At 40.7% G+C, this 24,647-nt stretch overlaps 1 protein-coding gene across 1 annotated transcript in view; it reads right to left on the bottom strand.

Moving 5' to 3' along the window:
• The window catches only part of cdh13 (cadherin 13, H-cadherin (heart)), a 295,213-nt gene that overhangs the window by 224,916 nt on the left and 45,650 nt on the right, over positions 1–24,647 (bottom strand). Inside the window, exon 4 of the mRNA XM_085358926.1 lies at positions 10,496–10,603. Coding sequence (XP_085215052.1) covers positions 10,496–10,603 — 108 coding nt within the window. The remainder of the gene's footprint in view (positions 1–10,495; positions 10,604–24,647) is intronic.

Genomic DNA, 24,647 nt, shown 5'->3' with positions numbered 1-24,647 from the left:
GTGTGGGAGAGAGTATGAGCGTGCAGCGTTTAAAGCGTGGAAGTACTGACCTTAGCACAGAGCTGTGCACAAACAAATGCCAGCAAACCTCAAATAGATAATTTTATAAAGAAGAGTGGGCCAAAAATTCTCCCCATCGATGTGAGACACTCGTTAAAGTCAAACAGAAAATAATTTAAACTTCTGCAGGACACTGAATCATAGGCTATGCACAGGACACGACTGAATGTACAAAGATATCTTCATGAAAAACACATATTTAATATAAAGTTAGTCTAAAGAAAACATGATCAGTCTGAGTCATTAACATGCAAAAGCCTTCCACACACACTACGCATGTCCTTGTACTTTTTAAGGGAGAACGAGGGAGTATTCTGACTCGTGTGTGTGTGTGTGTGTGTGTGTGTGTGTGTGTGTGTGTGTGTGTGTGTGTGTGTGTGTGTGTGTGTGTGTGTGTGAGAAAGAGAGAGAGAGGGGAAGAGTATCCAGTAGCATCCCTCAGTGATGCTTCTGTTATCCCTGTCAAGGTCACACAGCCAGCTGCGAATGACAATCACCAGCCATAAAAGGACTCCTGGGACCGCGCCAGTGTGTGTGTGCATGTGTACAAGCATGCAAAGCTCGGAACAGCGCTTTGCCTGATTGTCCTGCCACTCCAGCCTGCTAATGAGGGGGACGAGACAGAAAGGCCTAGTGAAGACGCGGACAAACAGAGCAGGGCCAGTCCTCCACGCTGGACGATGGGAAACACAGTTGGGCTAATTAACAGGCTGGTTAGTGAGGGCTCTAAAAAACAGAAATAAATGGAACTGCTAGCGTCTCGATGGGCTTTGGTTGCCTGCATCGGTTTTTCTCAGGCAGATGGATGACCAATCTTTCAATCTTGCTCAGGCTCACACATGGACAGCATCTCTCACGTAGTTCACAGCTGACAAATCTGGTTTTTATTGCATCCCTCTCATCAAAATGGATTTCACATGGGCTATGTGTGTCTGGAAGTCTGCGTCCGATAGTTTTAACTCGCTGTCGGCGAACACCAAAACGAGGATGATTGTCATGCTGAAAGACAGACGGTGAGATAGAGTCAAGAACTTTGTGGGTTTTCTTTAGACAATTAAGCAAATCAGTTAGATCTGATGAGAGGGCTGAAGGCGGCCTAGTTTTCTGATATTGTAGCTTCTTTATGTAAGAACAGGAAGACAAAGACGGAGACAGTGGTTGGAGAAAAGATGCAAAAGTTTAAAGGAAGAAACACTACAGCTGACAGACACCAGATAGAGGGTGAAAAGACAACAGACACATACAGACTGACAGGCAGAGCAAATCAGGCTGCGCTCCTCACAGAAACAATGAAACAAAGGTGTCAGAAACATCTACTCGCTGTACTATGTTTGAGGCTGAGGCTACAACCAAACCGGGGCCTCATTCCTCTCACCAGCAGAACTTTATTGGTGCTGTCATGTCGAGTCAGACACGTTGAGTTGATTTGTGAGCTGGACCCAAAGGTAAAGAAGGATAAACACAGGCTAAATAACTGACAGCTTCAGTACAAAAAGTTAAGATTGCTCTGCTGATTGAAGGGTTTGAGACTCCGTGTTGACACGTCGGAGACTTTGGTGGGTATTTAATGAAGCTTCCTCCTTTTTTTTCTAGACTATAAATTTGTATTTATTTTACGATTAACCACTCACTCTGATATAAAGGCTTGTTTGAAAATTTAAAGACTTTCTATTAGGACTAGAGATGGCACGATACCACTTTTTTATGTCCGATACCGATATCATAAATTTGGATATCGGCCGATACGATATGAATCCGATATAGTGTGTTTTCAATCAATAAAGCTGTTTTTTAAATATCTTGCTGTATTTTGTATACGTTTATACTCAAGTTTAAAAAACAAACAAACACTAAAGCTATTCTGTTATACCTGTATGCAAAAAATATACTGCACCCAAAAAATGTCATAGTTCAGCAAAACTGATCAATCTAATAAACTTAAACCTACACCATCCTCCCTATTCTGGTATTTTAAAGAGTACTTAGCAGAAACATTAAGCAACCTAACTAATAGGGTTGCAAACTCCCAGCAAAAAAAAAAAAAAAAAAAAAGGGAACCCCCCACCCTCTACCTCATGATGCTTAATCGACGTAATCAACCTTAATCTGATCCAGTGTGGAAGAAAAATGCACAGAAATAAATTATTTTTCAAGAATAATTAAATAGATTCAACATCTTTCTTCAACAGAACTGCACAGATGGTACCTTCCCAAAGGAAAAAGTACTGTAGCTTACTAGGGTATATTAGACTTAACAGTTACTATATACAGTAATGGACTTCTATACATTTTACATCAGATTAAAACTTTGGGTGTAAGATTCAGATAATTATTTATTAAAAGCTCGACATTTTAAATGAGAATAAGAAAGAAAAGTATGTCTTTGTGCCCCCTTTTCCCTGTTCATGCCCTATCGGCCCCCCTGGCTAAACTTTGCTAGATCCGCCCCTGCACAGTTACAGCCGTCAGCTGCGTAGAAAAAGATCCTGGTGTAGAAAGTAAAATTAAATAAATTCTAACAACAGCTGATCAAGCTTAAACGTGCTGCTGTTGTTCAGCCGCTGGTTTCCTCTTTCTGGCACGAAGTGGGCCAAAAACAAACCAGAGAGACGGACTCGCGACAGAAAAGCCGATCAGCTGATCATTGATCTGTATTAACAGACCTCTCTGCATTGAATCATATCTGTTATTAACCTCTGTCTCTCTTCCACAGCATGTCTTTATCCTGTCTTCCTTCTCTCACCCCAACCGGTCGCAGCAGATGGCCCCGCCCCTCCCTGAGCCTGGTTCTGCCGGAGGTTTCTTCCTGTTAAAAGGGAGCTTTTCCTTCCCACTGTCGCCAAAGTTCTTGCTCATAGGGGGTCATATGATTGTTGGGTTTTTCTCTTATGAAGCGCCTTGAGGCGACTTTTGTTGTGATTTGGCGCTATATAAATAAAATTGAATTGAATTGAATTGATCAGTTTCACGATTGAAGTAGCAGCAAGAAGAGAGAGAGAGAGAGAGAGAGGCAGTCGCTCCAGGTATCGGTTGTTAAGCTTAATGCGGGAATGCTTTACAAACATTCAGAGATGAACTTACACACTTGCTTTACTTCTCTCTGGGATAACTTCCTTGGAGATGAAATGCTGGTTTGGTAGCGAAGCTCCAAATACTCAACCAGACCGCCGACAGGTCTCACACGCCACAACCGCTCTATCACGTGATGCATACTGCTCCAAAGTGCTACGGTTATGAGCCGAGTTACGCCATGTTGCAAGTTTTGTGAGGTACTTGTTTGATATTTAATGGATCGGATTACATTTTTTATTTCTCTCCGATATCCGATCCAGTAATTTAGGTCAGTATCGGACCGATACCGATACGTAATATCGGATCGGTCCATCTCTAATTAGGACCACAAAACTTGCCCAGACTGCTTTCTCGGAGCCTGTCCAAGCAGCTGGGATGCAGACCTGGAGCCAATTAGAAACATATTTTCTGCTTAATTCGCTGTAAGTTTTATCTCTTTTAAAGTGGATGTGAAATACTACATGTATAAAGATGATGGAGCGCTGTTCTCAAAAACAACCATGGATTTAACGCCGTCTGTGAAGCTGGATTTAAGCGTTCCGTTTTAGAGCATCTTAGGTCAGGACAGAACATCACGTCACTGGGTTGGTTGGTTATATATCTGTGGACAGGGCTGGACTGGGACATAACATCAGCAATGATGTACACTGTCTGAACTATCTACAACACATGGTGGAAACCTGAAATTAAGACAGAGAAGACTAGAGGTGAGACATGACCATTAGTGAATATTAACATTGATAAATGACAGAAAACAAACAAACAAAAAAAAAAAAAGATAAATGACAGATTTTTGCCACATCAATAAACGGCAGGGCAAAATATTTTTTCTAACATGGCAACCTTTAAAAAGTGAAAGGAGACAGAAAGACAGGTGAGAAAGAATAAAACTTGATTGACTTTTTAATGGCATTTTACACACAGTACTGGTGCAGAATCTAGAAAGTGTGGGAAAATACTGGCATCATATACAGTACTTACTTCTGAAGAAATTATGATGGGACCCTCAAAAAAATTACTATGTACAATAATGGATTTCTATACATTTTACATCAGATGAAAACTTTGATTGTAAGATTCAGATAATTATTTATTCAAAGTGAGACATTTTAAATGAGAATAAGAAAGAAAAGTATTTCTTTGTGCCCCCCTCTCCCTGTTAATGCCCTACCTGCCCCCCTGCCATAACTTTGCTAGACCCGCCCCTGCACAGTTACCAGCTGTCAGCTACATAAAAAAGGATCCTGGTGTTATTTGTCTCTCAGAAACAGTTCATAACTTCCCTTCAACTCATTCATGTCACCTAAAAGGTAAACCTGTTTCTCCATCACAGCTCTGATGATCCAGTAAGGACATCTCCTGGTTTCATCTTCATGTTTCCCTCTCACCAGATAACCAAACCGACATCATGACCAGCAGCTTTACAGCTGTGGTTCCAGCAAACATCAGCTGATATTAGAAATTAATATTAAATAAATTCTAACAACAGCTGATCAAGCTTAAACTGCTGCTGTTGTTTAGCGCGACATCTGCTGGTTTCCTCTTTCTGGTGCAAAGTGGGCGATAAACAAACGAGAGAGAAAAGCCGATCAGCTGATCATTGATCAGTTTCATGATCGAAGTAGAAACAGGAGAGGGAGGGGGGAGGATGAGAGCAGAAGAAACAGCTGTGCAGCGTAAACACAGAGTAACTCCAGCTTTGTGCCTTTTTCATTATAGCTAAAGTCCGGGACAAACTGTTCCTTTTCACCTCAATACAAAACGCGTAATATTTTCTCTGAATACCAGACGATTCAGCTTTTTACGGGACGGTTGGCAACTCTACTAACTAACCTTATGAATAAAATAAAGTTCAATAACATCATAGCACCCATCCAGCTGTATAGAAACTCCGTCATGCTAGCTAGTACGCAGTACGAGTTATTGTAACTGACTGCAAAAAGTCAGCACAACAACAATAAATTATATCTAAACTTGGTTTATATCTGTTTATATCTGTCCCAGTGTCAGTTCACCTGACACTGGGACCAGCGGCCGCCTCGGGTCTCTCCTCCTCCTGCCTTCCCTTTCCCTCATCCACCTGCTGGCCTCCACCACTTGCTAATGTTACTGACTCTGTGGAAGCTCCGCTATAGCCACCACAAAACAACTGAGTTATTTTTACACATCTGCCAGCATCTGGCCAATCCACCACCTCTCATTGTTTTTTCCGTAACGGAAAAGCAACAGATTCCAGTGACAGAAAAAGACAGATGAACTTGAAACGCTGGGTCCAATACAGCTTTGTTGCTTGGTTCTCAATTACATTCTATCCTGTGTTTCCCAGGGTTCAACTTTCAGTTTTTCCTTTGGTCATCACTTGTGATTGGCTCCCAACCAGATTTAATGGGGTCTTATGGCTTTAGGAGAATTGCAATTTGAAACATCCCTTAGATAAAGGGAAACAGCTCAAAACTGGAGCAAGCTGTTGGCTGGACGATCAAACGAGAGCCAAAAAAAGAGACAGAAACCCAGTAAAAATCCCAACTTTCCAAAAACACAACAATACTTTTTCTGTTTGTTAGTTTTTGTGCAATAAAAAACTGTATTTTCAGTCTTTTACAGGAGGACTTACCAAACTGCCAAAAACTAATACTGCAGCAATCACAATGGCTGAAAAATAAGGAGTTCATGAAAAATAAATAAATAAATCCTTCTGTCTGAAAGAAACAATTTACCTGTTAGGTTTGGGGAGTGTCTGTGTGGAGTGCTCAGTGGATCTGCGCTCGACAGTGCAGCCTAGGCGGAGTAGTCGAGCGCAGATCCACTGAGCACTCCACACAGACAGCATCGTCAGAAGAAAAGTTGATAAAATAAATTAAAAATGTTGTATTGTTCGATACATATGTGTACTGAACCGAAAGCACTGTATCGAACGGTTCAATATCGATACGAGTATCGTTGCACCCCTAATATTTATAGGTCAAGGAAAACATTTCTCCCTGAAGCTTCAAGTTATTTTATCAGCCTTCTATCCCCACATGACAGAATGACTCACACTTAATCCCAAACAAGAAGGCAAAAAATGAAAATAAAAAATTAAAAAAACCTTTTAAGATGAAGCATTTAGACCACATGGGCTGATTTGACTGACTTGTCTTCCTAAATACAACAGTCTAAAAATGGTCCTATTAGCTGACTAATTATCTATTAGAGACTGAAGTGGCATCTACAAAGAGAAACGTTTAAGCATATCTGTTTCAATGCATGTTCCAGCTGTTGTGTGAGCTGTTTAAGGGCTCCGGAGGGAGGGCAGGGGGGAGACCTCTGTATCAAAACACTTCCACAGCTAGCAAGAGGTGTGACATAAACAACAAGGTTCTTAGCCTTCCCCTGTGAGCCCTGCTGACAGCTGACCCCCCCCCCCCCAAAGTACACACACACATTGCACATGTGCACATATGCACACACTACACATTCAAATTGTATTCCTCTCGGTGTTTCTCACTGCTTATCTCTCAGAGGGAAGAAGGAAGGATGAAAAATGAATGGCTGCCACATGGAAGTAGTACGGTTGTATAAGAAGAAGAAAAGCTATTGGGTAAAATAGCCAACATTAGCCTGTCTTCTCATGCAGAGCTGAGGGATGAAGGGGTACCGGCATGAATGTATGGAATGCACAAACAGTGATGAGAAGCAGGAATTGGGAAACTAGAAGGACGGTTAAGGCATCCCAGTGGAAGAAGAGAGTGAGAAAATAATGAATGTCATGTAGGCACAATGCTCCTGTTGCTCGTTTGAATGCATAAGTACTGCGCAGGGTAAACTGCTCCTCCTGTGTCACTGGTTAACGCTCTGCCCAGTCAGGTCCAGAGCATACTGCAGAAATAATGTGTCCCATACAGATTACTCTATTCTGCTGACTCTTATCTTCCTGCTGTTGGCAAGGCAAGAAATTTGCACGACCCCATGGCCAACAGTTGTCCCGCAAAAGTATCACCTGGTGGTCTGACACACTTGGTCCAGTCCAACCTTGTATCTCCAGGCTTTACAGGGACCATACTGAGCACAGCATTAGTATGAGGGGTAGAGCCGCTTTGTGCCGTGGTCATGCTCTCCAGGGCACAATTATCTGTTATGTGCAAGGCTCAGAGAGGGATATCTTTTTTATTTTAGTCTGAGTGAGCATTGAGAGCTGTGGATGATCTCTCAGTGCCCAGCCTTAGAGCAAAGCTCATAAATCAAAGCTTTGTAAAACAGATCAATATAAATACCTTACACAGGTGTCCAAGTGTTTGACTTTTGGTTGATCGTTTGTTCTGAAAGTGATTTAAATGTTGCATGTGAAAAAGTGAAATAAAACACGTCTGAGAGAGAAACTGGAGAGTGTCGAGCAAGTTATTAATGTTTTTAATCTCCCATACAAGTAATCAGCTGCGTCACCTTTGCTTTGTCACCAGGACACACTTAGTTTCTTTTCTGTGATGAAAGAATCAGGCAACATGCTGCGGAGAGAATTTACCAAAAGTCCAAATGTAAACTTTTTTCTGTAACACACGTTTCACATTTGTGTTTTAATAAATGTGCACATGAAGGTTTAAATTCAGGGATGTTTGCAAATGTTTGCACTAGAGATGGACCGATCCGATATTACGTATCGGTATCGGTCCGATACTGACCTAAATTACTGGATCGGATATCGGAGAAAAATAAAAAATGTAATCCGATCCATTAAATATCAGGAAAGCACCTCACAAAACTTGCAACACGCCGTAACTCACCTCAGAACGTTAGCACGTCGGAGCAGTATGCATCACGTGATAGAGCGGCTGTGGCATGCGGGACCTGTCGGTGGTCTGGATAGCATGTGGAGCTTCGCTAGCAACCCGGCATTTCATCTCCGACAAAGTTATCCCCGAGAGAAGTAAAGCAAGTGTGTAAGTCCATCTCTGAATGTTTGTAAAGCATTCCTGCGTTAAGCTTAACAAGCGACTGCGTCTTCTTGCTGCTACTTCAATCATGAAACTGCTTAACGATCAGCTGATCGGCTTTTCTGTCGCGAGTCCGTGTCTCTGGTTTGTTTTTGGCCCACTTTGCACCAGAAAGAGGAAACCAGCGGCTGAACAACAGCAGCACGTTTAAGCTTGATCAGCTGTTGTTAGAATTTATTTAATATTACTTTCTACTCCAGGATCTTTTTCTACGTAGCTGACGGCTGTAACTGTGCAGGGGCGGATCTAGCAAAGTTTAGCCAGGGGGGCCAATAGGGCATTAACAGGGAAAAGGGGGCACAAAGACATACTTTTCTTTCTTATTCTCATTTAAAATGTCGAGCTTTTAATAAATAATTATCTGAATCTTACACCCAAAGTTTTAATTTGATGCAAAATGTATAGAAGTCCATTACTGTATATAGTAACTATTAAGTCTAATATATATACCCTAGTAAGCTATAGTACTTTTTCCTTTGAGAAGGTACCATCTGTGCATTCTGCAATTTTGTTGAAGAAAGATGTTGAATCTATTTAATATTTCTTGAAAAATAATTGATTTCTGTGCATTTTTTTTCACACTGCATCAAATTAAGGTTGATTACGTCGATTAAGCATCATGAGGTGGAGTGTGAGGGGTGGTTCCCTATTTTTTATTTTTTTTTTTTTGTTGTTGCTGGGAGTTGGAACCCTATTAGTTAGGTTGCTTAATATTTACGCTAAGTACTCTTTAAAATACCAGAATAGGGAGGATGGTGTAGGTCTAAGTTTATTAGATTGATCAGTATTGCTGAACTATGAAATATTTTTTTTTGCATACAGGTATAACAGAATAGCTTTAGTGTAGTTGTTGTTTTAAACTTGAGTATGAACTTATACAAAATGCAGCAAGATATTTAAAAAACAGTTTTGTTGATTAAAAAACACTATATCGGATTCATATCGGTATCGGCAGATATCCAAATTTATGATATCGGTATCGGACATAAAAAAGTGGTATCGTGCCATCTCTAGTTTGCACACTCGACCCATAACTGCAGATTATGTATGTATCAGAGTTTAAAATAATAAAATTACAGATAAGAAAAACGACTGATCACCAAGAACAGATTGTATGAAAATGTGTTGTTATTTTTCTATTCATTAGTTCTATTTATTTGATAGAGATGTGCCGAGGTTGAAAGGTCTTTTATCATACATCAACTTTAACTTTAAAATTGCCATGTTACATTTTTTAAGGTCATAAAACATTATTACACATATACTAACACTGTAATATATATAGTTTATAGATACATGTTACGCTGCAACACTTGTACATATATCAAAATAGTTTAGCGCTTTAATCTGAAAAACAAAAAATCTTTAATTTTTTTATTATTTTGTCAAGAATTTTGATCTGGCCCAAAACACATGAAAGTCACTCCATGTCAGGATGTTATTGTTAGTTCTTTAATAAACTGAAAATCAGCATTTAAACCAAAATCCGAGCGCGACAAACTATAGATGAAAATGAACATCTGGTTTACCTTCCTCTCCACGTGGCGGCACGTGTCATACTTGATCTCAGAATAAAACGCTCCACCTGCGTCGATCATTTAAAGAACTCAACTTCTTTGACTACGAAGTCATTTCTCAAACAACAACAGCTTTTAAATATAACACTGTGTCATCCAGTAAACATCTGTTATGAAAGGATATTTTCAAAAGCAGCAAAAACAGCTTTTTGGTGGGTAAACGTCTCCACTTTATATGGTTACAAGTAACCATATTTATTAAAAAAACCATCCATGTCAGTGCAGAATAAACACAAGCGTGTGGCATTAGTGCTCCAAATGTTAACAACAGGCCCCGACATTTAATGCAATTAATATTTTATAAACAGTAATTAAAGAAAGTATTTACACAATTTAATTAATTTTCACACATCAAATCTCCCTCAAAAATGTAACAATAATAATCTGATTAGCATTTTTTCAATCATCATAGCTTGTCAAAATAAAGCAGACAAGTGGGCAATTAAAAACAGTTCAGTCTGGTAATTACTCTGCTTTTGACTGTGTGCAGGATAAATGACTCCTACATGCGTTGAATATTGGCAAGAACTGTAAAATATGAATATATTGTCTAAAAAAACAACACTATAAAGGTCAAAGGTCAATTTATTCCATACATGAAAGTAAATTAATAAGAAAATCTGCCTTAGTGTTTTTGGAAGAAAATAAAAACAACATTTTATATATTTTGTAAATAAGTCTGTGGTTAAAAAAGACAGGAAAGAGAGCCATTTCAGTTTTAACTTATTTTTTATGAAAAATACGCTTTTAAAATTGCTATTTAATGCACTTTAAACAATGGCTGTATCTGGGATGATAGGAGCATGTGTTCCTTACCTGGCCAATGAACTTGGGAAAGGGACCTCGCTCATTCTCACTTATAGATATATTAGGAACCAGCAGGGATCTCTTAGATCTGTACGGCAGCTTTTGACCCACGATATCCTACAAAACACAGAAGAGAAACCATATCATTGAAACTGGCAATAACTGAAATAGCTACATAATGTCTATCAACATTTTTAATTACCTGAAAACCCCACAACAACATCTAAACACACACACATACATAGCGAGTTGTTAAGTGTGCACTGAATGCAATAAAACTGTTAATACAGCTACTCTTAGAGAAATTTCTTTCTTTTCCTTTTTTAAAGGAGAGTTGTATATATAACATATGATGCAAACAAGCTGAACATCTGCATCTGGCAGTCAGCACCATATGCCTTACACATTTGGAGATAAGGACATAGTCTCTGGGAAAACTCTGCTGCTCTCACTAAATCTTAAATTCTTTATTTATATGTATTCAGCCCGTATGTTAAATAAGGATGGGAGAGAAAAGTAGAAAGCAAATTCAAAACAAAGCTCACAAGAAATGGTAAAAATGAAGAAATGAGCAAAGGCAAGGTTTTGGTAAAGTAATTGAACTGTTCGAGCAGAAGGAGCCCATCTGAAATGTTGCTTTTGCTCTTGAGAACACAATAGCATAATCTAATTTTATCTTCCACCCTCCTGCTGCTGTAAACAAAGACATGCTTTTTGCTGTGTAATATAGGGAAAAATTCTCCCTTTCCTTTTGAAATCTCGGATCTTTCTGCTCTGATGAAAATAATGCCTAGAAATGACCCCAGGAAGCTGTAACCTAGGCTGCTAGCACACAGTGATGAAATATCACGGCAGGGCAGTTCACCGATTGCCTGAACACCTGGACTTCAGCTGAGGAGCTCACACGTTTGTTTGACGCATTACTTTGATGCAAAACGATGCAGGAAAATGTTCTGTTCTGATGATGTTGGATCTCACATCGGCCTTTGACACCGTTGACCATCACATCCTACGTGAAAGGCTGAAATACTGGGTCGGTGTATCTGGATCTGCCTTAGAGTGGTTCTCTTCATATCTGTATGAACGTTACTTTTTTGTGGCAGTCTCTAAGTACAGGTCATCTTCCACGTCCCGTGGTGTGCCACATGGCTCTGTGCTGGGGCCTTTATTGCTCTTAATATATCTACTTCCCCACCAGCACAGCATTTTGAGCCCCTTTAAAGACATCTGCTACCACTACTACGCCAACGATATCCAGTTATACATTTCTTTCAAGCCCCAAGATTTTGAATGAGTGCTAAGAATCCATTAAAGTTTGGATGGCTGACAACTTCCTCCAACTCAACGAAGGAAAGACTGAAGTCCTTGTATGTGCTCCTGACAGACATGTACCTAAGATAATGAATGCTATTGGTCCTCTTGCAACATTTGTGAAATCGTCTATCAGGAGCCTCAGGGTAATCTTCGACCCGGCTCTCACTTTGGATGTTCACGTCAAATCTTTGGTTCGGTTTTATCACTTAAGAAACATTTCCAAAGTAAGCGCGACTGTATCTCGCACTGAACTGGAGATTGTCATTCATGCTTTCATTTCATCAAGACTGGACTACTGTAATTCACTATTTACGTGTTTAAACTGAAACTCCCTGGAGCGTCTGCAGATTGTTCAAAACGCTGCAGCAAGACTTCTGACCAAAACATCGAAGTACTCACACCGTTGCTAATACAGCTGCACTGGCTCCCCGTCGAATTCAGAGTCCACTTCAAGATTCTGGTTCAAGCTCCTGCCTACACCATTGAGCTTCTACAGCCTTATGTTCATAGCAGGCCTCTTAGGTCATGTGACCAGGGTCTACTTTCATTCATCAGACAAAGTTGAGAACTAAGGGAGACAGAGCTTTTGCCACTGTGGCTCCCAGACTGTGGAACTTCTTTCATAAAACAACTAAAAACACATCTTTTTAGAATTGCATTTTGTTGACTGTTGTCTGTTTTGTTTTACGCTTTGTCATCCTTGTGTGAAGCACTTTGTGATCTTTTATGTGGAAAGGTGCTATATACACTCAACAAAAATATAAACGCAACACCTTTGTTACTGCTCCCATTCCCCATGGGATGGACGTAGAGACCTAAAATTCATTCCAGATACACAATATAACCATCCCTCCCAAACAGTGGTCACAAATCAGTCCAAATGTGTGGTAGTGGGCACATCTGCTATATTGAGATAATCCATCCCACCTCACAGGTGTGCCACATCAGGATGCTGATCTGACATCATGAGTAGTGCACAGGTGTACCTCAGACTGCCCACAACAAAAGGCCACCCTGGAATGTGCAGTTTTTTGCGCTATTGGGGGTCTGGGGACCCAGAACCGGTCAGTATCTGGTGTGACCACCATTTGCCTCATGCAGTGCAACACATCGTCGCATGGAGTCTATCAGATTGTCAATTGTGGCCTGTGGAATGTTGGTCCACTCCACTTCAATGGCTGTGCGAGGTTGTTGGATATTCGTGGGAACTGGTACACGCTGTCGTATACGCCGGTCAAGCACATCCCGAACATGCTCAATGGGTGACATGTCCGGTGAGTATGCTGGCCATGCAAGAACTGGGACATTCTCAGCTGCCATCTGCCCTGAACAATGTGAACCATGATTCATCCGTGAAGCGCACACCTCTCCAACGTGCCAGACGCCATCGAATGTGAGCATTTGCCCACACAAGTCTGTTACGGTGACGAGCTGGAGTCAGGTCAAGACCCCGATGAGGACGACGGGCATGCAGTTGAGCGTCCCTGAGACGGTTTCTGACAGTTTGTGCAGAAATTGTTTGGTTGTGCAAACCAATTGTTCCAGCAGCTGTCTGGGTGGCTGGTCCCAGACGATCTTGGAGGTGAACCTGCTGGATGTGGAGGTCCTGGGCTGGTGTGGTTACACGAGGTCTGCGGTTGTGAGGCCGGTTGGATGTGCTGCCATATTCTCTGAAACGCCTGTGGAGACGGCTTATGGTTGAGAAATGAACATTCAATGCACGGGCGACAGATCTGGTTGACATTCCTGCTGTCAGCATGCCAATTGCACGCTCCCTCATTGCTTGTGGCATCTGTGGCATTTTGCTGTGAGACAAAACTGCACATTCCAGGGTGGCCTTTTGTTGTGGGCAGTCTGAGGTACACCTGTGCACTACTCATGATGTCAGATCAGCATCCTGATGTGGCACACCTGTGAGGTGGGATGGATTATCTCAATATAGCAGATGTGCCCACTACCACACATTTGGACTGATTTGTGACCACTGTTTGGGAGGGATGGTTATATTGTGTATCTGGAATGAATTTTAGGTCTCTACGTCCATCCCATGGGGAATGGGAGCAGTAACAAAGGTGTTGCGTTTATATTTTTGTTGAGTGTACATAAAGTTTTACTTACTTACAACACACAAAGTGTTGGGAAAGCGAACACGGTTTAGTAAATCTGATTAGTATTAGTAATAAAATATGATGTGATACAGCCAAAATCTTTTAATAGAACGGATATCAGCAAAATGTTGGTTATGTTTGTTTATAAGTTAATAGCTCAACGAACACTTTTGGCTTCGTTTGGTCCTCAGTATGTCATGATCCAACTAAGGGATGTGCATATTTCACTGGTAATGACCCGTTAATCGTGATCTGCATGATGTGGACTTACTTCATGCTCAAAGAATCAACATGCTGCTGTGGTTGTCAGGCGTCAGCTCACATACTACTTACCTCCTATGATAATATTTTGGACTTTTTTCTCTTTGAGTCTTTGGCATTGTAACCAAAGTCACTTGAAAAAACTCTCATGTAGATTATACGTCTGCTTTGTCAGAGCTTCCCTTCAATCTCTATATTAATCCCTCATAAACCCGTTGGCTCTGTTTCAGAGCAGTCTAGTACAAAACACACGACCATCTCTTATAACCTAACTAAAATTATTGATATTGTTGTTGCAGTTGCTCACTAAAATACTGAGAAGTTAAACATCCAGGAGAAAAAAGCATTTCCAAACTCCAGCTGGCAGACTAGTAAACTGATTAGCTTGACTAGCTAACTTGTTGATTTAGCTAATTAAACAGCAGCTAAATGAAAAAGTACAACACTGAATTTTATTCTTTTATCCAGATGGTAATAAGGTTCCTACTATTCAGTATCGCTTTGAACAAAACTTACTATTCCAATGCCAACATCCACAACAACCAACACCCCCACCTCAGGATTTCATTTTGACTTCGACATTGAACTTTGTCTATAAAAATGACAGAACGATAACAGTCAAAGCAAAGCGCACATACATAAAAACTTCAACTGAGCAAGTGTTAAAATGGTAACACTTTTTCAATATAAAAGTACAAAAAACAACTTGTATTTTTTGTGAGTTCATTTATAATATAAATATCCTATTTATTTATTTGCTTTTGTTCTTTTTTAACCTAGCGTGCATAACTATAATGAGTTCACAAAGATATGGCAGCATATACGCAAATCAGGCATGACATTATGACCACCTGCCAAAAAAACCCATATTGCTCATCACCCATTTGCTGCCAGAACAGCCCTGACCCATCGAGGCTTTCACTCTGTTTGAGCCCTGATGTCGTTCTGTGGCACCATGATGTCAGCCAGTGGTGGTCCTAGGCTGTTTGGCGCCCTGGGCGAACACCCCCTAACTAACAAACAACCATCATAATACATCATCATACAATGACAATAGGACAAATCAACAACTGACAGTGACTAATTAATATTGTGCTGAACACAGTCCAAAAGATTCAGTCAGCTACATCAGTGTCTACTATTTACTCTCATAGCCAAGTGGCTAACAAACGTAAACAGATGTTTTCACTATCACTACTAATTAATGTTTTCTTGTTGTATCCCTGTTGTGGTCAGTGCTATCCACTATGCTGTTGCATGCTGGGGCAGCAGGTTGAGGGTCACAGATGCCAACAGATTCCATAAACTGATCCACAAGGCCAAGAATGTTGTGAGGATGGTGGTGACTGAGAGGCAGATGTTGTCCAAGATAAGGACAATCATGGATTATACCTCCCATCCACTCCATGATGTACTGGTCAGTCACAGGAGCACGTTCAGTTAGAGACTGAGATTACCCACAATGCACCACTGAACGACACAGGAAATCATTCCTGTCTGTGGCCATTTCTCTGTACAACTCCTCCATCTAACACACTGCGAACACTGTAAGAGTTTCACCCTTTTTACACACACTCTTTTCTACTCTGGAATAATCATCAATTTTCTTGATATTTATTTATAATCACCTCTGTTAATCCTTGATATATATTAGTGCTATTTCTTAAATGTGTAAAATCTGAAACATAATGTATTCTTTGGAGTTTAGTCTGTTACTGTTACTATTTTTACCATTTCTTCTTGGAGCAACTGTAACCCACATAATTTCCTTAGGGATTAATAAAGTTTTCTGATTCTGATTGTTTCAGGATGACCTGCCATTATCCAATGACACATCTGCTTACCTGCATCTTTTGCTCGTTTCTCCTCCTCTTCTTTTCTCTTTTTTTCTAAACTTTTCTTGTCCATCTTCCATTGGTTTTAATTTTGCACTCCAGTATGAACACCCATCCCCCCACCACAACATAACCTAACAGACCTACACTTTAGTTCACAGATTCATTTTGTCGAGGGTTTATTTCTGGGATTTCGCACAACCCAGGATTCAGATCATGAATACATGATGGGCTTGGAATTACAATATTATGAATGAAATGTGCTCTATTTAAAAGCAGCCGGCCCCCTTCCTCTTTCGACGGGTTGGTGTGTGAGACTTTAAATCATCAAATTGTAAATTATAAATTTGAAACTGTTATTGATCCTTTTATCCCGAGTTCTAAAGTGTATGTTTATTTTCTTAATCTTCTTATATATATTGTTTGTTTACTTGCACTGCTGTAACTGGAGCCTCGTCATCTCGATACTGTACTGTATATAGAGGAGATGACAATAAATAGAAAACAGATTGGTGCCTATGCAATGCAGCATGGGTGCGAGCAAAAAAAAGAAAAAAAGACCACGATGCCGCCCCCTCCACGATGCCGCCCCATGCAACTGCCCGTGTCACCTGTATCAAAAACCACTACTGATGTTAGCAAAGGATCCTTTAAAGCCAAATCAACACCTCAAACTTCGTGTTGTGCTCTTAAACCATTCCTGTTTTTGCTTTGTGGCTCGGTACATTATCCTGTTGAAAGGAACCACAGCCAATAGTGAATACCGTTTCCATGAAAGGTTGTAGATGGTCTGCAACAATGCTTAAGTAGGGGGTACATGTCAAAGTGACATCTACGTGGATAGCAGCACTCGAGGCTTTAGAGCAGAATATTGCCCAAAGCATCACACTGCCTTCGCTGGCTTGCATCCTTTGTCGTGTTCCCTGGAAGTGATGCACATGCACCTGGCCATCCACATGATGTCAAAGAAAATGCGATTCAGCAGTCTTCCATTGGTCCATGCTTTCGGCACAGGAGTCAACATGGGCACCCTGACTGTCCTTTGGCTATGCAGCCCCCTTAGGTGACAAACTGTGATGGACTGTGTATTCTGTGACCTTTCTATCAGAACTTTTCACATTTTTTGGGGGAAGATTTGAGCTATAGTAGCTCATCTGTCAGATCAGCCCACACAGGACAGCCTTCGATTCCTGTGCATCAGTCTGCCTTGACTACCTACGACTCTGCCACTGTTTGCCATTGTTTCTCCTTCGGACCGCCACAAACCAGATAAACTCCACTAGATCTGAAGTTGTGTAGCTTCTTTTCTCTTCACTTGCCCCCTAATGTTTCCCACCCATAACAGGTCCCACGATGAAGAGAAAATAAATCAGTGTTATTCACATCACCTGTCGCAGTCATAATCCTGTGCCTGATCGCTGAGGTGAGGTCTCTGCACGCTTACACTGCTTCTCAGCTGAAAGCAACGATGCTGTTGCTTTCACCTCTGTCAGCATGATGGAAACAGAAGAGGTAAAACTGAGCCACTCGTAGACAATGATTTGGCTTCATCTGCCAAACACTCACATCACTAACCACAACGCCGCTCCACCACCCCAGCTACAAAGTTCAGAAAGCACACAGTGAAACAGTAATCACAAACACAACCCAACCAGAACTAACCAAAGACACAGCGAGTGGTCTCTGAAATGGCCACTCTTATCAAATCCACTGGGGGATGACCTTTGAAATGTCAAAGAGAGAAATCAAAAACCTGACCTAAAACTGTTAAACAGAACACTGCACAAAAGTATGAAGGATTACAGTCAGTCAGTGGTGTGTGTGTGTATATTTATGTGAGCGGTGCACAAGCAAGTTTATGGACTTTTAAGCACTGCGTGTAGAAATCTGGCCGGAGTTCGAAGCCTCGGGATGAACGCATCAATCCCATCGTGCACAGCTGTGTGATATTTGTGAAGATGGGTAAGAGGAGCTGCGAGGCAAAGAGACACCACGAGGTATTTTTAGTGGCAGGTTAGAAGAGTAAAGGCTAAGATAAATCATGCTGTCAAATCCACGCCTTCGCTGAGCTGAGATACAGTGGCTATGAAGAAGGAGCGATGGTGCTTTAAAATGTATCAATGCTCTGCAGGTGGAACGCGAGCAGGGTGAGCGGCACATTCACCGAGTTGGGAATGGCTCACCACGGGGTATTCTGGGAAAGAAAACTCGCAGCTCTGCTCTCTTCGCTCGCACCTTTAGACCTGCCACTATGCCCATCTCACTCATTCTTTCCTCTCACTTCACTATAGCTTTTCTTCTCACTTTCTCCTTTTGCTTTCCTGATACATGTGTGATAAATTGTGCTCTTAGAGCGTGGTGATGTGTTCGTAAATTACTGCTCCACCATCAACGCTGATGCAGCCTTAACGCATTTGCATCCCTATCTGCCTTTCACATGATCATTAGGGCATTTCAGCGTGCTGATCTGAAAGAGTCACGACAAGAAAAAATATGCTTGATTAGTCCTCGGCAACAAAGTGTGAGTTTGTGTTCACGTGTACACATATGCTGCACCGTAGTAAGTGTGTGTGTGTGTGTGTGTGTGTGTGTGTGTGTGTGTGTGTGTGTGTGTGTGTGTGTGTGAGGGAGAGAAAGACAGAACCTTTGTCATTGTCATCCGAGCCCAGAGTTACTGTGGCAGGAAAGTCGTGTCCTTGTCCATTCTGCCATTTTCACTCTCAGTGCTATATTGAGACGTGTCATTACTCATTGCTGACAATGTGTTGGAGACCTGGTGAGAAATGGATAATATCAAGGCCACCATCAGCCACTGGTGACAGGCAAGAGCTACACTTTTCAGTGTGGAATAAACTCTTGCATACTGTATGCAGGAAAGCCAGACAATTAGTCTGTTCGCCTAATACGCAGATCAGCTAACTTATGTTGGTGTCGGCGGTACACGTGCATATGCAGAAAATAATAAATCGGCATGCCGGCCCAATTACGCGTCCCTTAAAACACAATGTGTATGACTAATAAACCATAAACACTTTTCCCCTTGCTTATTCAAAATACAGCAATGCACTAACGACTAATGCCTATTTCAGTATTTAATTAGCAGAATTAATTAATGGTGCGAAAGAGAGATGAGTGTGTGTACAAGCTCATCTCCAGATACTTGTATGGAGTGTGCACTATTAAAAATCCACATGTAACTTCATAAATACATTCCAAACTTGGTTCCTTTTACAGAGAAATTAAAGCTAAAGGCAGAAATGTGTGAAACCTAGAGCTGGGCGATAGAACGATATGTATTGCGAAATAACTTTTTCTTGATAGAAAAATTAAACTATTGCGATAGACCTCATCTCTCTTATAAAAAAAAAAGAACAGCCAATACAAATTAAGCAGCACAGAGCCGAACCAATCACAGCCGCAGCGTCACGTCACGTGACTTGTTGCGTACAGCTCAAGTGCCAAGCCGCACATGTGTATTTGTTTGGGAAGCAGCCAGCCGAAGTGTGGCCGGGTAATGGAGGAAATGAGTGTGCCGACTACAGAAAAATTAAACTGAGAGCTTGGGTGACCGGGTTACCGAAGAGAACACAGATGATGGTTCCAACGCCGGAGAGATTGTCGAAAGGAAAGGCCAGAGAGGTTCCGTAGTGTGGAGGTATTTCGGCTATTTGAAGTCTGACAAAAACAGAGTAACGTGCACTGTAAATTGTGCCGAAAGCACAAAGTCTGGCAATACAACAAACCTTTTTTATCACCTGAAGCGGTGCCACCCACTAGAGCACGCTCACTCTGACTGAAAGCGCTAATTCGTCGTCGAAAACAACCAGGGGAATCCCTGCGAAGCAGCAACAGTCAATTGAGTCGGCTTTCTCCAGCGTCTTACCATGTGACAAAAACGCTAAGAGACATAGCAACATAACGAATGCCATAGCTTACTGTCTTGCTAAAGACATGCTACCAATAAACACGGTCGACAATGAAGGATTCAAGCAGCTAATTAAGGTAATGGATCCTCGTTACCAACTCCCTGGACATAAACATTTCTCTCAGACAGCGCTTCCAAAGCAATATTAAATAAGTTAGTCAATTTTGTCTCTTCTTCTGTAAAATAAACTAAGATTTATTTTTAAAATTAATATTTTGTTTCTAAGTGGAACTGACAATTTAGTCTGTTTCGTTTGTTCTATTTTGAAACTTAAACGCTTTAGCGGCTGCCTTTTGTGTAGTTTGTAATATTTGCCTTTATTTTGCCTAAACTGAAGCCTCATTTTAAGTACATCTGCCCTGTTGAACTTATTATGGGAAATAAATATTTAAATCAAAACAACCTGCTGATTATTTCACATTTTACTTGTGAGCAACGGCACATTTAAATCTTACAAATATAGTTATTTGGCTTATATCGTGATATATATCGCCTGAAATGAAAAAAGCATATCGTGATATGAAAAAAATCTTATATCGCCCAGCTCTAGTGAATCCTATTCAAGATTCGGGCATTTGTGATCCAAATATGAGACCCAATGCAATACTTCCCTCAGTAAAAGCATCAAAGTCCCTGCCACAGCTTAACTTTGGCAGTTTACATGTGTGAAGAATCCTGCTGCTTCCACCGCTGCAAGAAGAAAAGTGTCCCGACGTGGAGGCAGTTATTTTCATTTTAAATCTAGAAGGGTCAACGACGCTGCCGGCGCTACGACTCTGTATATATTTAGATACATCTTAGAAGAATCCCTGTTTGCACCCTGTATCCTGGATGAAGGTGTACATAGCTACAGATCTCTACTTCTTCTTTTTTGTTTTTTAATCTGGACACATCATCACTGCTGCAGTTTGGCAACAATGTCGCTTAAGGACAACAAAAAGCAACAAAGACGATATTTAGTACAAAAAGCAGTTATTACTCTGATTTACCAAACATAGCTTTTAAGGTTTTATGAATTTTTCCTTCATTATTTTGTTCTTTGCCTACCTCATCTGTGCGTGTGTGGCTTTTATTTAAATGATGACTCATCTACTGCAAACCACAGCTATATTAGAGTGCAAACAAAGTACTGTTAACCTGAACCTGCATTGCTTTGCTTAGGCTAACTACACTAATGCACACAGGGGCAAAATACGGCCCAGGGGCTAGGAGCATCACATGAACCACTCCATTCTGGACCCCAACGGCCTGAAGGATAAACAAAGCAAAGCCCCAAATCAATAACGCAGCATTATGCTAAAGAATCTCGAGGTTAATGCCTGCAGTGAGTCTGTAAAAGTATGTAATTTGATGTGCAGCATTTCATCGGTGAGCTGTGCAAATCAGACAATTAGAAAGTTGTATTTTGAACATATACACCACTTTATTAGGCACACGTGTTACTAGTACTGGATTGGACGCCATACTGCCTTCAGCTTCAACATGCTGCTGGAAACATTCGTGATTTTGCTCCATACTGAAAGGCCAGACAAGGGCTCATATTATTGCAGGTTCCAGTCGTTGCTGATTCATCGACAGCACAACTATGATGAATGAATCTCCTGCTCAGCCACATCACAAAGCTGCTCTATTGGACTGAGATAACTGGTAACTGTGGATGCCATTTGAATGCAGTGAACTGATTGTAATGTTCAATAAACCAGTTTGAGAAGATCTGAGCTTTCATGCAGAAAGCAGCAGTCACATAACAGGTACAGTGTGGTCTTCAATGCACGGTTAACAACCATACAGAGAGAGGCTTCGTACTAAGCAGCTCAAAGCGTGCAAAGAAACCATGATTAAGTTCAGGTAATGAACTCTTTTTAAGGACTAATTAGTTTTGTTATCTGATATCTTGTATATACTATTTTATAACCAACAGCTTTTTATGGGCTTTTAAGGTTTTGGGATTTTTGTGGTTAAAAAATAAAAATCATGTTGAATGTTTAGTAACTCAGTTCTGCATATTCGCCCTTCAGTCAGTCCTACATATAAAACAGTTTCAATGTGCAGAAACCAAAATGTTAATCAAAGTGGTGAGATCAGGTAAGAGATGCATGCAAATCAAAACTGGGGAGGATTTTCTGGACACTGCAGAATATAACATGAAAAAAAGAGGATCGAAAAAGAAGACAGATGCCTAATCAGTCATGTGATGATGTTTATGTGATGATGTTTGTAATATCTGATATCTGTGGGATGTCTAGTTTTGGTGCATCAACATTCAATATCTCAAAGATAAACTTAATATTATATTAAAATAGAGATATTCAGCAGATTAAATATTAGGATATCAGATGTATATTTAATTGATGGGAAAATGGATCAATCAGAGATCTGATGCACATTCTTCAGGATGTTGTCCATTTCCGTGGCAACTAGAAAAGTATTACTACCTCAGATATGACCATATTTACCGTATTTTAGTGATTTTGCTTCTGGTGATATTCCCCGCAGCCTTGGCACCACCCCAGCCTGAAGTGTTGACACCAGGCACGATGAATCCGTGAATGTTGGAACAGAAGCCAAGACTCATCTGGTCAGGAAACATTTTCTAGTGCTCTGTTCTGAATTTTTAATGAGTCTGTGCAAATTGTAGCCCTAATCTTCCAGTTCTGACAGGATTAGCACCTGGTGTCGTTTCCTGCAGCTGAGTGTTCATAGATTCACTTTGACTAGCTCACTTTAGCTTCCCTTGATGGCCCGAGCATGTCAGATCAAGTTACTAATCAGCATGCTTGGACTTTATAAACTCGTCTCAATGTAGAAAAATGTCTAATTTTCTATATTTTTCTTTATACAGCAAGAAAAAATAATAGCTGTTGATTACAGTTTTATACTAGTGTCCTTTCTTTAAACTTTTTGCTAAAAAAATGTCTTTGTTAATCTTTTCTGAGCTGAAGAAGTCGTCAGTGTGGTGATCCATGTTTTGCTGGACTTTATCAAAGGCAGACGTTTCTCTCATCGCAGCCAATCACGAGAGAAAAACACCGTTGACTTTTTTCTAAGAGACCTATGGACATTTTCTTGATCCAATTTTAGCTACTATGCTTCAGCTGTCACCTAACTTTAGAATTTATTCCAAATTTTGTACAATCACCTGCTTATATCCCTGACCTTTATAACTGCTGTATCTCTAATTGGAGACGGGCCATCCAAAGACAGCTCCAGGCACAAGATTGTTTTAAATATACACCTAATTAGTCTTACTCCTGTGAGAGACATTACAAATTAATTCAAACAAAACATTCTCAGGTGTTTTCAAAACCTTTGATAGCTTGAGACGAAAGCAATGCAACATATCTGTGTTATTTTCTTTCATTTCCAGTCTTTCTTGCTTTCCTTTAATGAATAATGAATTACTACCGTCGTGATGGAAGAGGAGCTGGACTAAATTGGAAGATAAACCTCACGGGTGGCCTTGAAAATGATTCAATGGTTTGTTTATCTGAAAAATGATCACCAGTTGAAAAATTGTGTGCTTCATAGTTAGCTTGCTTAATTATGATAATCAAAACACCATTAGGCAGCAGGTTTTCAAAAATGTGAACACGAGAGACCGTCTTGCTGTTTTTGTAAATGAATGCTACGTTAGGTTTTCCTCTTCAGCATTCACTCCTACGTATGCAAGCTAACAAAACAAAAAATCTGTAAGTTAGCAGACATATTAAAGCACTTCAGCGGAGATGGAGGGTGAAGAGGAACTAATGCAAAAAGAGACAGAAAACAGACAAAGGCAGTAAACAGAATTAACAAATGACAGCTACTGAACGAGCTGGAGAGAGCGTGAGTGGGACGGAAACAGAGAGAGAAGATTATTCGTGTTGTATAATGTGAGCCGTTGTGCTGCGGTTGCAGGATGTCACATCACAGTCGTTCCCAGAAAGCCTAACTGAACACTGGAAGCTTGCTTAGAGAAAATCTATTTGCCATTGCCTGATGAGGATTTTGCACAGGATGCAGTATTACATTTCATTCGGTGCACGAAAAATGGATGAAACATAACAAAGGCAAAATAAATAGGCTTTTGGACTCGGATTATTTTGCCTGTTATCAGTTGTTACATTTGAATGGTGCCTGTTTATGCCCCCTGAAGGCAAGAAAATGGTCCACATAACTGTTGTTCTGCATAACTGTTGTTCTGCTCAGCATTATGAAAACACCCAGGAATAATACACATAAAAAATAGTCCATATCTCGGAACGTGCATTTGTTAAATTGAAATGCATTCTTCCATTAATTCACATATTGATCTGCTGCAAAAAAGAGCGGAATAAATTAGTCATTGAATTCAGAAGTTTCGCTCATAATAGGAATCATTCATCAGTTATTTCTTCCCCTCTGGGTCTGCGCTACACCGAGCCAGCGGCCGCACTGAGGAATTAAAAAAACGATTCTCTACACCTTCGCTCCTAGCACTTATCAATTATCACCAGCCAATATTTTCTGCCACTACGGCATTTGTTATGCCAATAAATTCACCTAAGAATGCTTCCGCTCTGCTTTAGACAGGAAACAAAATACAGAATCCAACTTCAACAGGAGCATAACAAAGAGATTTCAGAACGGAAATGGACAAAAAGACACCTTCTTTGGTGCAGTAATTGAAAACCGGGAAAGAGGCATCAAGGCAGCTCGACTACCACGAGGACGATTTAAGAACGGCTCGGCATCCAAGT

This window comes from Diplotaxodon limnothrissa, linkage group LG7, assembly GCF_057381915.1.
Source record: "Diplotaxodon limnothrissa isolate DT_005_m linkage group LG7, D_limnothrissa_male_GT1.1, whole genome shotgun sequence".
NCBI lineage: Eukaryota > Metazoa > Chordata > Actinopteri > Cichliformes > Cichlidae > Diplotaxodon > Diplotaxodon limnothrissa.
The sequence above is the reverse complement of the archived record's forward strand: the minus strand, read 5'-3'. Positions and strand labels throughout refer to the sequence as shown.